This window comes from Ammodytes marinus, assembly GCF_949987685.1.
Source record: "Ammodytes marinus genome assembly, chromosome: 14".
NCBI classification, from domain to species: Eukaryota; Metazoa; Chordata; class Actinopteri; order Uranoscopiformes; family Ammodytidae; genus Ammodytes; species Ammodytes marinus.
Genome location: NC_137218.1, coordinates 4,043,382 through 4,058,770, shown reverse-complemented (window position 1 = coordinate 4,058,770; position 15,389 = coordinate 4,043,382). Strand labels below are relative to the sequence as shown.

The window sequence follows — 15,389 nt, the reverse complement described above, 5'->3', positions numbered from 1 at the left end:
CATGGGCCTCGGCCAGCAGCAGACCCGGGTTCGATTCCAGCCCGCGGTCGTTCTCTGCATGTCACTCCCCTCTCTGCCCCATTTCAACTCTGTCTCTACACTATCAATAAAGCATAAAAATGCCAAAAAATAAGTAAATTTGAATGTAAACTGGTCATAGTTTCTGGCGATCTCCAACATAAACAACAATAAAAATAAATTTCAAAAGCGGTGTATTCAGAAGGCTACAGCTAAATGAAGGGCCCTCGCGGCAAATTAAGGGGCATGAATGGAGTAGAAGTTTCATTTAAATTGTCTGGCGGTCCCTGGTGGTTTTACCGTATACACATTATAATGAAAACTGATCAGAAAGAAAATTGGCAATTGTGTCTAAGTTAAGTTACTTTATTAGTCAATGGTTACATTGAAATGTGTCTTTTCGCATATCCCCTCTCAAGTTCCCACACTCCAGAGGGGGTCAGAGCGCAGGGTCAGCCATAGTACAGCGCCCCCTGGAGCAGTTTGGGGGTTAAGTGTCTTGCTCAAGGACACAATGGTAGAGATGGGCAATGTAGGTGTTTAGGTAAAGTTACATAAACACAAAGGGCTTATTTTCTTACTATAGAGTTTCACTCCTGACTTCTGGTCGTACATAAAGATAACCAAGCATAATGACAGCAATAAATTAATGTACACTTAAAACCACATATGCCTCCTCACATTATACATTAAAATTGATATACATGACACATGTAGGCACACAGGAACACACACATATAAAAAACGCCAAATATCTCTAAAGTTTTTCGACATGATAACACAGCATAAAAACATGCACCACAGGACTAGACAAAGCAGTATGTTCTCAGGTAAGTACGGCTATGAAACAAACGGCTATCCTTAAAATGGAATTGAGCTGGTATAGGGTTAATTTAATGTCTTTATCAGATCAATCTATAAATATGGGAATTTATGACGGGCTATATCCCTTTCTCTGCTGTAACATTTCATAATATCCCTATAGACTCTAGACTATATTGAAGTTAATATTGAATTTATAGATTTGTATTAATTTTGATAATGCTGTCACCATTATATCCATGTATAACACAGTAGATGCCTTTACTGAACTGCCTTATACAGTTAGTCAGTCATCAAAAGCTGATGCTGCTACCTCTCCTAGTCCTACTTTAGAGCAATGGCGACACCTAGTGGCGGTTTGGGGGTCACTTTGTCAAACTAAAACTATTTAATTTAGTATTTAATTTGATTTATTTGGAGGTTAAAATAAAAGATAAAAATAAAATATCGAATAATAGCAAAGATCTCTGGCAGAAGACACAATATGTAAATTATGAAAGAAAATAATAAGGGCCAAATGAAGAGAACTAAATGTCATAAATCATGAAAATAAAAACATTTATTTGCTGAATTCCTTAAACTTACAACCTTCAGAACTCAATTCAATATGTTTCCTATTAAATCGTCTTTTCTGGACAGTTCGGCATTGCTGTCTTTTTAATACAAACTTGAAAACACTCTCAGTAGCCTATCTTGTTGCCCTGCTTACTGACATAGATTTTACATGAAGAAAAAAAATTACAAATATTGAAATAAACTATATAATGAATAATTTTGGATGTATTGAATATGCCGAATTGAAGAGTGGCTCTCATAGTTTACTGTAACTTGTTAATTGTCTTCCTCGAATTGTTCTGGTCATACGTTAGATAAAAATTAAACCATTTAAAATATCCCTTTTTGTAAATGGAGTTTGGTTTGTAGACATAATCAGGGGGCGTTATCATCACCTTTATTTTATAATGGGTCCATGGATATTGCTCCTACAGCTGTTGCAGGGTTGCAGGTGATATCTCTCTCGCTGTGTCTTGTGCCTCTTGTGCCACCATGATCAGATTCCAGAATCGTCCAATCAAAAACCACAACAAACCTGCCGAGATGGGGAAACTGCGCGCTCATTGGCTGCGTTTAGTGTGACGTAATGGGTCACTCTTCATTGATTGGTCGCCCGGCCCCGGCCCCGCCCCCCGGCAGCCTTTAGCACACGGTACGTAATGCATCTATGTTCTGCTGCACGTCTGTCTGTGTATGTACCCCCTGGAATAGGACAGGCGCTACCCTAAACAAGGTATTGTACCCTTTAAAAATGTATATTTAGCTTTATATTAACCACATAACAGTGAATGGTACGTATTCAACACCATATAATGCATATTTCCGGTGTTTGTTCACGCGTAAAAAATATTATTTCCATGGAGATAGGCTGTCACGTAACGGTCGATCAGGAAGTTACATAAATGTGACATCTCTCTCGGTACTTCTTTGTTTTCATAGAATTGACTTCAACGTATTATTCCAATTCCAAAGCTTTATACTGTATGCCTTTGTGTCACGTCATGATCATGGGCCATTCTTTTTGCGTCTGTAGAAAATAAAATCCATTGTAAAGCAATTGGTCCAGTCCATCAACAAAGGCAGGGCTGAACCATAGATAGTATAGGCTATAAAAGGGTTGAATATAGTGTTAAACGATAGTACGTTAAATTATTTTTAAATATAGCTATATTTTGATTTAGACTATGCTGCTGTGCAATGTTTGGAGTGTATGTGAATAGCCTACTGTGTGTGTGTGTGTGTGTGTGTCTGTGTGTACCTATATGCTACATAACAGCTGTTTAACATCACCACCAAAGCCATTACATAGGATACTCAATAGGTTGTACTAAACACTGAGCTAATAAATGCATGCAAAATGTCTCTCTTTCTCTCTCTCTCTCTCTCTCTCTCTCTCTCTCTCTCTCTCTCTCTCTCTCTCTCTCTCTCTCTCTCTCTCTCTCTCTCCCCTTTTACAATGTAAATTAATCTGTAATGTGTCTTTTTGTGATATTTCGACTGACATTGACATTTCTCTCTCTCGCTATGTCTCTCTCTTTCTCTCTTTATTTCTCTCCCTCCCTCTCTCTCTCTTTCTCTATCTCCCTCTCTCTCTCTGTCTCTCTATGTCTCTCTCTCTCTCTCTCTTTATGTCACTTTGACTTTTCTATAATTATAATGTGTACAATAATCCAAAAAATGGAAATTCTACAATGGCGTCAATAATTGATCTATCTCTCTCTCTCTCTCTCTCTCTCCATCCTCTGTAGCTTCATCATGGATCTTGTCCTGGCGGTAGCAGACCACTATGTCTTAACCCCGTACGTGTACCCCTCGTCCTGGGCTGAGGACGGAGCTGTGAGGCAGATCCTCTCTCTGCTGGTTCTCACTAACCTCGGAGCGGCCGTGCTTTACCTGGGCCTGGGCGCCATCAGCTACTACTGCATATTCGACCACAATCTCAAGAAACACCCGCACTATTTAGAGGTATAGTATATACTTTGTTTAGTAATGAATAATAATAATAATGGATTGGATTTATAGTATATAGCGCTTTTCAAGGCACTCAAAGCACTTTACAGGGTTCCAGGTTCCATTCATTCACACACAGTCATACCGGTGGCGGAAGCGTGGCTGCCATTCAGCACCTACCGACCACCACAAACATACAGCAGTCATACACATTCACACGAGGCAAGGTGGGTGAAGTGTCTTGCCCATAGAGACAGTGCATGAAATAGGCCACGCCCATCGTGGGGGAAAACATTGAACAGCGCTCCATCCACTTTGTATTGAAGGAGACCTGTCTTCTGCAAACAAACTTAATTAAAATGTAATCAAACATCCATTTAAGAAAAAAACTTTACTTTCTTGAAAGCCACGACTCTTGTTTGTCTATATGAGCTGTTTTTGTGAAAAATAATTGAGTAGTTTTCAATATTGAGGTGTTTTTGTCCGGTCGGACCGGGTCGGACCCATCGTGGGGGAAACCGTTGAACACCGTTCCATTCACTTTGTATTGAAGGAGACCTGTCTTCTGCAAACAAACTTAATTAAAACGTAATCGAACATCCATTTAACAAAAAACCGTTACTTTCTTTAAAGCCGCGACTCTTGTCTGTCCATACGAGCTGTTTTTGTGAAAAATTATTGAGTAATTTTCAATATTGAGGTATTTTTTCCCGTCCGTGAGGGTTAGCCTATGGTTAGCCTACAGCAGAAGGCTAACATTAGCCTAGCATTCAGCATACATTAGTTAAGAGTTTTGTCTCGATATTGAAAATTACTCAATACTTTTTCACCAAAACAGCTCGTATAGACAGACAAGAGTCGTGGCTTTAAAGAAAGTAACGTGTATTTGTGAAAGGCATGTCGTATTACGTTTTTATTAAGTTTGTTTGCAGAATACGGGTGTCATTCAATATAAAGTGAATGGAGCGCTGTGTATTGTTTTCCCCCACGATGGGCGTGGCCTCCGATTATGACGCGTTCCGCACTGTCTCTATGGACACAACAACCATGGCACAAGTGTCAGGGCGGGAATCGAACCGCCAACCCGCTCTACCACCTGAGCCACAGTCACCCGTAAATGTACATTGTGGACATTTTGTTTATACTAGTATGGAAGCAGACTTGTTCGCCACATGTCGAAGTGTCCCTGAGCAAGACACTGAACCCGAAATTGGAGACTCCTTTTCAAGGGAGACCTCTTCCCATTCCCACGTTACCATTCACACGCTGATAGTAGGTTAACTAACTATCGGGAGCAATTTTCAGGTTCAGTGTCTTGCTCAGGGACACTTCGACATGTGGTAGGGGGACGGGGGATCGAACCACCGACCCTGTAGTTGAGGGTCGACCGCCCTACACACTTCACCACAGCCTCACTCACCCTTTCATTATTTTAAATGTGCATATATGTTTTTTCTCCTCTCAGAATCAGGTGCAGAGGGAGATCAAGTATTCCCTCACTTCTCTCCCAGTGATCAGCATCCCCACTGTGGCCCTGTTCTTTGCTGAGGTGAGAGGATACAGCAAACTCTACGACAACGTCAGCGACTCTCCCCTCGGTAAGTCAAGACAACACCAACCCTGCTTTCCAATACCCCATACTATCTACTATTTAGTTTGGTAGAAAAAAGGATTTCGGATGTCCCGATTCTTGTGGTCAGATTCAGTATGGTTAGAATCACTCAGATGTCTACTACATCCGGAACGAAAGGGTATGTTTATTTTATAGAGCACATTTATAACAACCTCAGTCGACTAAGCTTGAAGAAAAACCTCAACAGCTTTCACTTGTACGGTTTATAGTTTTCCGTGCGTTCGTTGTCATGCCTACAATACTAAAAAGTATTCACACAGTTACCTTAAAAATCAAACGGCATCATGAATACATAAAAGCAATTATGCAAAAGTAGTGACAGACAATTTTTAGCCGTGTTTTTTAAAGATATTGCATTGGAAATTGTAGGTTCTCTAAGTATGACTATACGCCATACGTACTGTAATTTCAGAAATCATACAAAAAATTATAATCGCTTGCTAAATTGCTAAAATACACAACTTTAAAAACTTAATTTAATTTGAAAACAAACTTTCTCTGTGCTTGAAAACCTAAAAGTTACATATTTCAAAATAATAATAATGCTAATAATAAATGTGCATGTATGTGATAACACCCTGCCTAGCAACCGAGTTCTAAGTGGTGATGTAATCTCTGTTCTCAGGTTGGCCCGGCCTCTTCCTCAGTATGATCTCCTTCCTCTTCTTCACTGACATGTGCATCTACTGGATCCATCGCTTCCTGCACCACAAGCTCATCTACAAGGTCAGGACACACTCTGGGGCGACTGTGGCTCAGGTGGTAGAGCGGGTCGGCCAATGACCGCTCGTTCCTCTAGACTTATAATGCTTGGTTTAGATTAAGACATGAACAAAGTTAGACTTGAACATACAACTTATTACTGTTAACCTGTGTGAGCTCCTCAAACACGGTCGAAAACTGTTTGCCTTCCGGCATGCAACTACCCCTGGCATCACTGCTACGCCTGATTAGTAGGCCTGCATCCAGTTTTCAGTGTTTCCACCAGGCGGTCAAATTATGAATAACAAGACAATACAAATAAACAAAAAAAGGGTCAATGGCTCTTACAGTCACTTTGAGACACTTTTCTATAATTATAATGAATAAATGGAAAGAAATGTATGGAAAAGTCTTCAAAAGCCTCAGTGAATAATACCTCTCTCTCTCTCTCTCTCTCTCTCTCTCTCTCTCTCTCTCTCTCTCTCTCTCTCTCCTACAGCTGTTCCACAAGCCCCACCACATATGGAAGATCCCGTCTCCGTTTGCGAGCCACGCCTTCCACCCAGTAGACGGCTTCATGCAGGGCCTTCCCTACCACATCTACCCCTTCTTCTTCCCCTTACATAAGGTGCTCTACTTGGCCCTGTACGTCTTCGTAAACATCTGGACCATATCCATTCACGATGGAGATTACCGCGTCCCTAACTCCCTCACGAGCGTTATAAACGGAGCGGCACATCACACAGACCACCACTTATTTTTCGATTTTAATTACGGCCAGTATTTCACCTTGTGGGACCGTTTGGGAGGGTCATACAGGCACCCGTCCGCTCTGATGGGGAAGGGCCCGCACGATTTGATCAAGAAACTCCAAGCGGAAGGCAAATTAGATAGAGATAACGGGTCGAAAGCGAACGGAAAAGTGAATGGACATGTGCAAAATGGAGTCAGGAGTAAGGAGGAGTAATGGTGGTTACGAGTGAAAGTGATTTTTTTATTTTTGTAAAAGACAATGTGCTACAGTACACACACACATACACAAACACAGTAACAGACAGACACACACACACACACACACACACACACACACACACACACACGATCAGCTGGTTAATACACAGTAGTAAAGTTTGAGTTGCCAAATAAGTTGTTGTGAGATTTTGAAATACTTCAGTCAGCACTTATTGTCAAAATCACTTTGTTGTCAAGATCTGTGAATATCTCCTTATACACAGCAGCCTAGGCTCTGTAAACGGGCAGTACAGACAGGTAGTGGACTCTGAGGAGGTATTCACTCATTTTGACTAAATGTAATTAAGACAACAAGCATTCTCCAGAATCCCTGACTGCACCTTTAATGGATAAGATGCTTGTACAATGACTTCACATGGACTGATATATAATTAGAGGCAAGCTTTGGGATTACTTGATGTACCAACAATAGGCAATGAGCAGACTGAATGGGGTGTGTTTGGGAAGCTGCTTTGAAAGCTTAAAGGAATACTTCACCCATATGGAACCGGCGTTCTATCATTATAAAATCTCTAAAATTATAATATAATGAATGAGGTTTTTCTTCCCTCAGTCTTCCCTTGGCCCAGCTGTCCTGTTAATCCTAACCCTACATTTTACCATGTGTGATGTCTGCCTTTTCTCAGGCTAGGATGAACCGATTTCTAAAATGTTTTGCACATTTATACTACATAGGATCTCAGAGTTCAATACACCTTCATATTTCCACCGGTGAAGTAGGGCTTTAACTCTGTGAACTACAGTTCAACTACAGCAAAGCTAACTTCTTTGTATGAGAAATATGGATTTGTTAACGAAAGCTATTTAGAAAAAGTAATTCATACTTTGATGTATTGAATGATTTTAAATTGACAATGTACGCGTGATATGAAATATCTCACAATGCCTAATTTACAAGGAATGTCATAGTTTTGTTGTAAACAAATCTCGATTTTTTATTATCTGGGGTTCGTCAATGGGGGTTCAATCAGAGAAGAAATGGTCAAATAAAAGTAAAAATGCATTCATTCATTGATTTTATGGTCCAAATATATTAGTAGTTCCAGTAACTGTGCACTTTTTACGATGAGGCTTCAGACCTGCATTTCTTTAAGGAAATAAATCAAGTGTCTACGATTTTTAGTTTTGAGTTCTGCGAGCGCTGTTCACTTTGTACTAATTTTAAGGACAAGATCACGATTACAAAAAAATGTCTTCTTGCATTACACAGTTCATGTCTTATTCAAGATGATTGCGTCTTAATTTGTAATAAAATAAAATAAAACATCTTTCCTCTTAGTCTTAATGTGTTGTTTCAGATATAATATCAATGGTTTTTCGTAGCTATAAACAATAAGTATAAATATGAGTTTTTCTCTGAGGTTTAGTTCTACAGTCATACAATGAAAACTTACATTGTATGAAGTGTCAAAGTTCACCTTTTTGAAAAAGTAGTTTTCAAGTTAGTCAGATCAAACCCCGTTTAAGATCTGTAACTTTTAAGCTTCAAAAATGCTTTGGATGACATAACGGTTTCCAACTCCCTGACCCCATCAGCTGATGAAGACCTTGTAAGGTTTTTGAACTATTTAGTGGACCCAGAGTTGGGATAGATACAAATAAAATAAAAAATAGAACCATATAGTTTAAATAAAAAAATACCAAATAACCAAACTGGGATTTTAAATGTCAATTATATTTTATTATATCAATGACTATCCCTGTGCAGGCTACACACCACACAAACTAGACTGTTTACTACATTTGTGAAGAAGTGTAAAATGCAGGCAGCAAGTAAAAGAACATTCTGATACAAAATAGCCTCTTGCCTCACCATTGCAAACGCTCATGGGCATTTCCAATGTGCTGCATGTACAAGCAAGAAGACTATATAATTACACAATAAAAATAAAAAAAATAACCAGAAGATCTAGGAGGCAGGTCTAGAAAACCCAAAAAGTTGATTTCAGATTCCAGGCTTTCACTCATGGGCCAACTATAAGAAGTATGGTAACACTAAACGCATTATAATGTCTTATTTTGAAAGTGCTTATAATGCATTATGATTTTTTTTTTTACTTTTCATTACTTGACAAAATAAGCAAAAAATAAATGTATTTAAAAAATATATAATAAAACTTTACGGACATTCAGACGTCAGCGTGAACACACAGGCTATTGTGTATATACAGCGTTGTTGTCATGACAGTACAGCGAGGGGGGATATGCGGGAAAATGTACGCCAAAATGTACCCATAGACTAATAAATAAAGTAAGTACAACATTGTGACAGGAACACAGAGATGCCCTGCGTTCCAAATCACATACTCTTTCTCTTTACTACACTACATACTAAAGTACAGCAGAGTTTTAGAGCCACAAACAGGAGAGAAAAAAAATCAGATAAGGAAGATTTTTTTTCATTATGTCGAGAAATGTCAAGAATAAAGACGAATACTCCAAAGTGCTATTGGAGTTAGTGGGGCATTTACAGTATGTATTTTCAGCATACTACAATTGACGTGCATGTATTGGGACATCCTAAATCTCTTTCTGGCATACTAAATAGTAGGGGAAGTATGGGGATTGGAACACAGGGATGGTCTCAGCACAATAGGATGGGCATCCAGAGGAAAGACCTCATGACCGTCCCCGCTGCCATCCCGGCCAGCAGACCCAGAGCCATGTTCTCCATCAGGCCATCGTAAGGATCCCTCTGAACCAACACCTGGTGGGTCCCTGAGAGAGAGGGAGACATGGTTACCCTAATTAGATAGTACGGGTTCAAATGGGGAGACAGAGAGAGAGAGAGAGAGAGAGGGGATGACCTGCAGTAAAGGTCCACGGGTCGGATTTGTACCCGCGACCACTGCAACGAAGGCCGGAGCCAATATGGTAAATGGACTTGACTTATGTACTATATAGCGCTTTTTAGCCGATTTTCACGGCCCCAAACCGCTTTACAATTCTTAACACATTCACCCATTCATACACACACACACACACTCACTCATACACCGATGACAGTAGCTGCCATGCAAGGTGCTGTCTGAACATTTTGGAGCAAATTGGGGTTCAGTGTCTCTTTGCCCAGGGACACTTGGACATGTGGCGGGTGTGCGGGGGATCGAACCTCCGACCTTGCACTCCAGAGGACGACCTACCTACCCACTTCGCCACACCCGCTTTAGGCCTGATTTATGTTTGGAGAATAGTGATCAGGGCTATCAAGTCTGAAGCAGGAGAAGGCATAAAACTGATACTCTGAGTTTTACACTAATAAAATTAGGATATAGTGGAATTATACACTGGATAAGGTTAAGGAATTACTGTGCTATGAGGAACTTTCAGTTTGTGTTAATTCTTGCGCCTCCTTTGGACAAAAGTAGTAGTGTTTTTACTACACCAGCTGTTGTTCCTGGGTGAGCGTATACCCATGACAAGTAAGATTTTTTTTTTTAAAGTGAACCTTTTCATCGATCAAATTGTATTCCTCTTTATACTGCCCCCTTGTGGGTCAAGTTTAAGAAAGAAAGCATCAAGAAGCTCCAGGTTGCTGTTACTGATCTGCAAACCATTTTGGTTGCAAAACTCCTCTCCTTCCTTTTTTTTATGTAAAGATCATTTTTTGGGCATTTTTATGCTTTATTAGACAGTGTGGAGAGACAGAGATGAAATGGGTCAGAGAGGGGAATGACATGGATAGAACGACCACGGGCTGGATTCTAACCCGGGTCTGCTGTGAAGAGGACTGAGTACTCAAAATCCAATATAAATTGAGTCTATGTCAAATGAAGTATAGGATATATTTTTGTATGTCCTGCATTGCTATAGTAACATACCTGGCCCTGCTCCAGGAGTGATGTAGACAGTGTGGTTTCTGCTGAGAGGGATCTGGTGGTAGGAGTCATCGTACGGGTCGTATGTGAACACCTACAGAAACATACAAACAATAACTTTTTTTATTTCAATTTTTGGCATTTTCAAGCTTTATTAGACAGTACAGAGTTGAAATGGGGAGACAGACAGAGAGAGAGAGAGAGAGAGAGAGGGGGGATGACCTGCAGTAAAGGTCCACGGGTCGGATTTGAACCTGTGACCACTGCAACGAAGGCCGGAGCCAATATGGTACGCGATCTATTCACTAAGCCCCAAATAACCAATAACTTTTAGCACTTTTGGTGGAAACGCCAAACTCTTTTGTTAAAGCTATACGTATTGCGTAACTTTCTCATATGAATGAATGTCGGTTACATTGAAACAATCGCCAAATGAGTTGACACAAAGCTGATTAAGCCTATCAGCTCCCTACAAAACTCTCTCTGGATTTCACAGTATGGCAGCGTTTACAAACTGGTGTCTCCCCCTGACACTGGTGCAGGAGCTCAGAAAAAATCCCAAGAAGAGCCCAAGAAATGTTTCAGTTGTTGATTCTACTGCTAAGAAAAAACCTGGACGTACAGCAGAAGGTATAAAATCCATGTGCCATCACTGAAGGCTTTACCTCATGTAGATGCACCAACAGTGTTGTTGTAATTACTCAGAATTCCTCATGGGGGGCAACAGAAGTTATGCACTATAGCTTTATTCTAATAGAGAACATTGATCACTCACCGGGTTTCGCCTGGTCTCCAGTAGAGTCAGTTTCCACGCTCTGAAAAATATAAAGACACGAACAGGAATGAATAGTTGTTACTGTGTGTGTGTGTGTGTGTGTGTGTGTGTGTGTGTGTGTGTGTGTGTGTGTGTGTGTGTGTGTGTGTGTGTGTGTGTGTGTGTGTGTGTGTGTGTGTGTGTGTGTGTGTGTGTGTGTGTGTGTGTGTGTGTGTGTGTGTGTGTGTGTGTGTGTGTGTGTGTGTGTGTGTGTGTGTGTGTGTGTGTGTGTGTGTGTGTGCGTGCGTGCGTGCGTGTGTGTGTGTGAGACTTACAAAGACTCGTCCTCGCTGTTGGCACACAGGTTAACAGTTGCTCCGTCGCTGAGCTGAACTGTGATGCGATTCTCTCTGGGGTGAGACTCTGGTGGAGTCAAATCTACACAACCAAAACAGAGACAAAGAAGTTAATAATTTGCTTCAGTATCACTCTTTATCATGCATTATTATTTGTTTCTTTCTATATATAATTTACTATTTTATATAAAGGATTAAACTAAGAATACAAGCATATGTAACATGGTAACTAAAAATAAATAAATAATAATAATAATAAAGATGTGTGTCTGGGTGAGACGATATTTGATGTCATGATTATCCTGGGGAAAATAATTGGAAGAATAACATACTGCATCTAGGAATTTAGAGGATATTCATTTACCATATTTATTCATTTATTTAATGGTGAATTTTTTTTTTGTGGTTTGTGTCCTTGTCGTGATGGTGCAGGTGTCTGTTTGTGTGTGATAGATAGATAGATAGACAGACAGACAGACAGACAGACAGACAGACAGACAGACAGACAGACAGACAGATAGATAGATAGATAGATAGATTGTGGGGAAAAAAGAGGATATATCGTTGTATGGATTACCTCCACACTCCAGTCCTGACCTGACGTCCACACAGACCATCTTGAGGCTGACGCGATGCTCCAGCTCTCGCCGGTCGGTGGTTTTATAGAAACAAAGATTCCCGTCGATCCACAGATCACACCAGCTCAACTTCCAGCGCTTTAGAACAGAACCTACAGACAGACAGAGACACATAGCAGTGTGACACAGTTTTAGTGTGTGTTCGAAACGCCCTACTAACGTCCTACCCATACTAAAAGCCCTACTAACGTCCTACTCGTACTAAAAGCTCTACTAAAGTCCTACTAACATCCTACTCATACTAAAAGCCCTACTAACATCCTACTCATACTAAAAACCCTACTAACGTCCTACTCACACTAAATGCCCAACTAACGTCCTACTCATACTCATTTTGAAGTCAATCTGAGTATGTTGTGGTTGTGTATGCGAGTTTGTGTAGGCAAGAAATGCCTAGATGACTTCTAACTTCCGGGAAAATGTTGCGTATGGATCGATAGGATACAGTGTCAGTGTAGTATTAGTGTTAGTCCTAAAAGATATAGTGAGTAACTTTTTTATTTAAACAAATGTTGGTTACATGAGTTGCCAAATGAGTTGACACCAAGTTGATCAGCTTCACAAAATTCTCTCTGTATTTCTCAGTATGGCAGCGTTTACAAACCCCCCCCCCCCCCCCCCCCCCCCCTGACATTGGTGCAGGAGCTCAAGAAAAATCCCCAAGAAGAGCCCAAGAAATGTTTCAGTTGTTGATTTTACTGCTAAGAAAAAACCTGGACGTACAGCAGAAGGTATAAAATCCATGTGCCATCACAGAAGGCTTTATTTACCTCATGTAGATGGCGATGCACCGACAGTGTTGTTGTCATTACTCAGAATTCCTCATGGGGGGCGACAGAAGTTACGCACTATTGCTTTAAATGGAGGGTTTATGAAGTCATTGATAAACAAGAACATGAATCAGAATGTAAGTAGTCATCGTTTTAAATCGTGTGTGTGTGTGTGTGTGTGTGTGTGTGTGTGTGTGTGTGTGTGTGTGTGTGTGTGTGTGTGTGTGTGTGTGTGTGTGTGTGTGTGTGTGTGTGTGTGTGTGTGTGTGTGTGTGTGTGTGTGTGTGTGTGTGTGTGTGTGTGTGTGTGTGTGTGTGTGTGTGTGTGTGTGTTTTTGAGCATGTAGTCTGTCTTGTATATGTAGTCTGTTGCTTGTCCTCCTGGGTATAAGCCACGTTAAGACCCGGGCTGGGACTATTAATGGGATTATACATGACTCAGGCTGGAGTTCCACAACAGCTTCAGTTTCCACCTTATAGAAAAAGGCCAACTGAAGTCCAGTCATGTAATTCCATATACGACAAAGACTTTTACTTTATATTGTATTGTGTATTATATGACTGATTTTTCTTAAGGTGTTGATTTTGTTTGATAAAAATAATTGCATGTGGAAATATCCAAAAGCAAGACAAATAGTAGGACATATTTGAGCATGGTCGATAAATCATCTTGGGCGAATCATCAGCTGATATTAGCTTGTCTTGTTTGGTATCAACATATGTCAAAGGGGAAAAAAGTACTGTACTAGTAACTACTTGTATGAACAGTGTCTCTATTACTTCCTTGTTAAGTACAAATCGAAGGTTCAAGTCTGGTATATAGGACATGTGTAATAAAGCAGGAAATGCCACCAAAAATACACCCACAAAATGTTTAAATAATAGGCTACAAACACTCTTTTGCAAGGTCTAAATGCTACAGGTGTTGTCTTCCAACTGCTTATTTTGCCAAAACAAGTAAGGTTGTCAAAAAAAGTTGAAAATCTTCCTATGGGGGAAATTAGATTCTATACTTGTGTATTTTGTTTGATACATTTATAAGTAAGGACGAATAATAAGGACAATTGTTGCCAGTACTATTTTAAACTACGATAGTCCACCCAGGATAGCTTAAGAAAAATAAAAAATAAATAAAAACACAAATTCTGTTTTCATAACCAATCTTAAAATAAAATAAAAATTAAGTATTTAAAAAAAAGAAGAAATGTTGGTCAATACATAATGTTTAGAGGTTCTTTAACAGCCTCAAAAGTCAAGTATTGGTTGGTCTTTAGCTCATAATAACCTGTTGCTCACCCAGTTATAGCTGAGAAATCAAATTTTTTATTCCTACAACTTGTTCTTCCTCAAATTGTTGCCAACACTAGTTTATATAAATCATAGTTTGTGCTTCTAGTCATAACTGATAAAGATATATAGATAGAATTCCACACATGATATCTTAAAAAACAACCAAACAAAAATAAGTAAAAATTGCTGTATCCACTCACTCTGTCTCCACAGCCAGCCTGACTTCAGAAGCGCCATATTTCTTGCTGTTGTATTCAAAATAATATCAATAATCCAGTTGAAAAAAGGTATAAATGTAGGTGTTGATTTTAGTTTTCAGACTGTCCTCTGCCTGTGTTTATATCCTCTCTGTCTGTGTGAGGGAGGACTGTGTGTGTGTGTGTGTGTGTGTGTGTGTGTGTGTGTGTGTGTGTGTGTGTGTGTGTGTGTGTGTGTGTGTGTGTGTGTGTGTGTGTGTGTGTGTGTGTGTGTGTGTGTGTGTGTTTCTCAGCCGTGTATGTGTGTGTGTGTGTGTGTGTGTGTGTGTGTGTGTGTGTGTGTGTGTGTGTGTGTGTGTGTGTGTGTGTGTGTGTTTCTCAGCCGTGTATGTGTGGGTGGAGGAACTGTAGAATAATCTGGACTAAGGGTGACTCACAGGATCACTCTGGATTAGCAGTGTCTCCTCCCCGCTCATTTGACCCACTCTCCACACACTCGTTCTGTTATGTACCTTGATTATGGTGGAGGCACTGTCATGGCTATTACCAAGCCATGACATTGCCTCCACTGTGTTTCACAGATGAGCCTGTATGTTTGGGATCATAAGCAGATCCTTTCTTTCTCCAAACTTTAGCCTTTCCATCACTTTGGTAAAGGTTCATCTTGACAACAACACAGTAACACATGATGGCAGCAGCAAAATGAACTCAGAAGTCTACAGAAATATTTTGTCTGCCAATTTAAAGAAAGATGCAACCAAACTGATTGGAAGATGCTCCATCATGCAGCAAGGTAATGACCCTAAAAAGCTGCAAAAACAACAAAGGAGTAAATCAGGGGCAAGAAATGGAAGG

General features: G+C 40.1%; 3 protein-coding genes across 4 annotated transcripts in view; 1 reads left to right on the top strand and 2 right to left on the bottom strand.

The window, feature by feature from the left end:
* LOC307260770 (adapter molecule crk-like) overlaps positions 1 to 15,389 on the bottom strand; it is a 197,798-nt gene that overhangs the window by 25,224 nt on the left and 157,185 nt on the right. The window lies entirely within an intron of this gene.
* Positions 2,085 to 15,389, top strand: part of sc5d (sterol-C5-desaturase) — a 51,598-nt gene continuing 38,293 nt past the window's right edge. The window contains exons 1-5 of one of the 2 annotated variants that reach the window (XR_013845200.1): positions 2,085 to 2,128; positions 3,144 to 3,360; positions 4,811 to 4,943; positions 5,604 to 5,704; positions 6,180 to 7,249. Coding sequence is in view for 1 of the 2 variants with exons in the window: in XM_080041080.1 (XP_079897206.1) it covers positions 3,151 to 3,360; positions 4,811 to 4,943; positions 5,604 to 5,704; positions 6,180 to 6,647 (912 nt within the window). In the remaining variant the exon portion in view is untranslated. Of the gene's footprint in view, positions 2,129 to 3,143; positions 3,361 to 4,810; positions 4,944 to 5,603; positions 5,705 to 6,179; positions 7,971 to 15,389 lie in introns of those variants that run through there. The other variant, XM_080041080.1, reaches the window with a different exon arrangement.
* Positions 9,297 to 14,574, bottom strand: plekhb1 (pleckstrin homology domain containing B1; the record flags this gene model as incomplete). The annotated part of the gene is made up of 6 exons (XM_080040655.1): positions 9,297 to 9,430; positions 10,534 to 10,624; positions 11,306 to 11,345; positions 11,620 to 11,722; positions 12,218 to 12,370; positions 14,538 to 14,574. 6 exons carry the CDS (start codon positions 14,572 to 14,574, stop codon positions 9,297 to 9,299), a joined length of 558 nt encoding a protein of 185 aa, XP_079896781.1.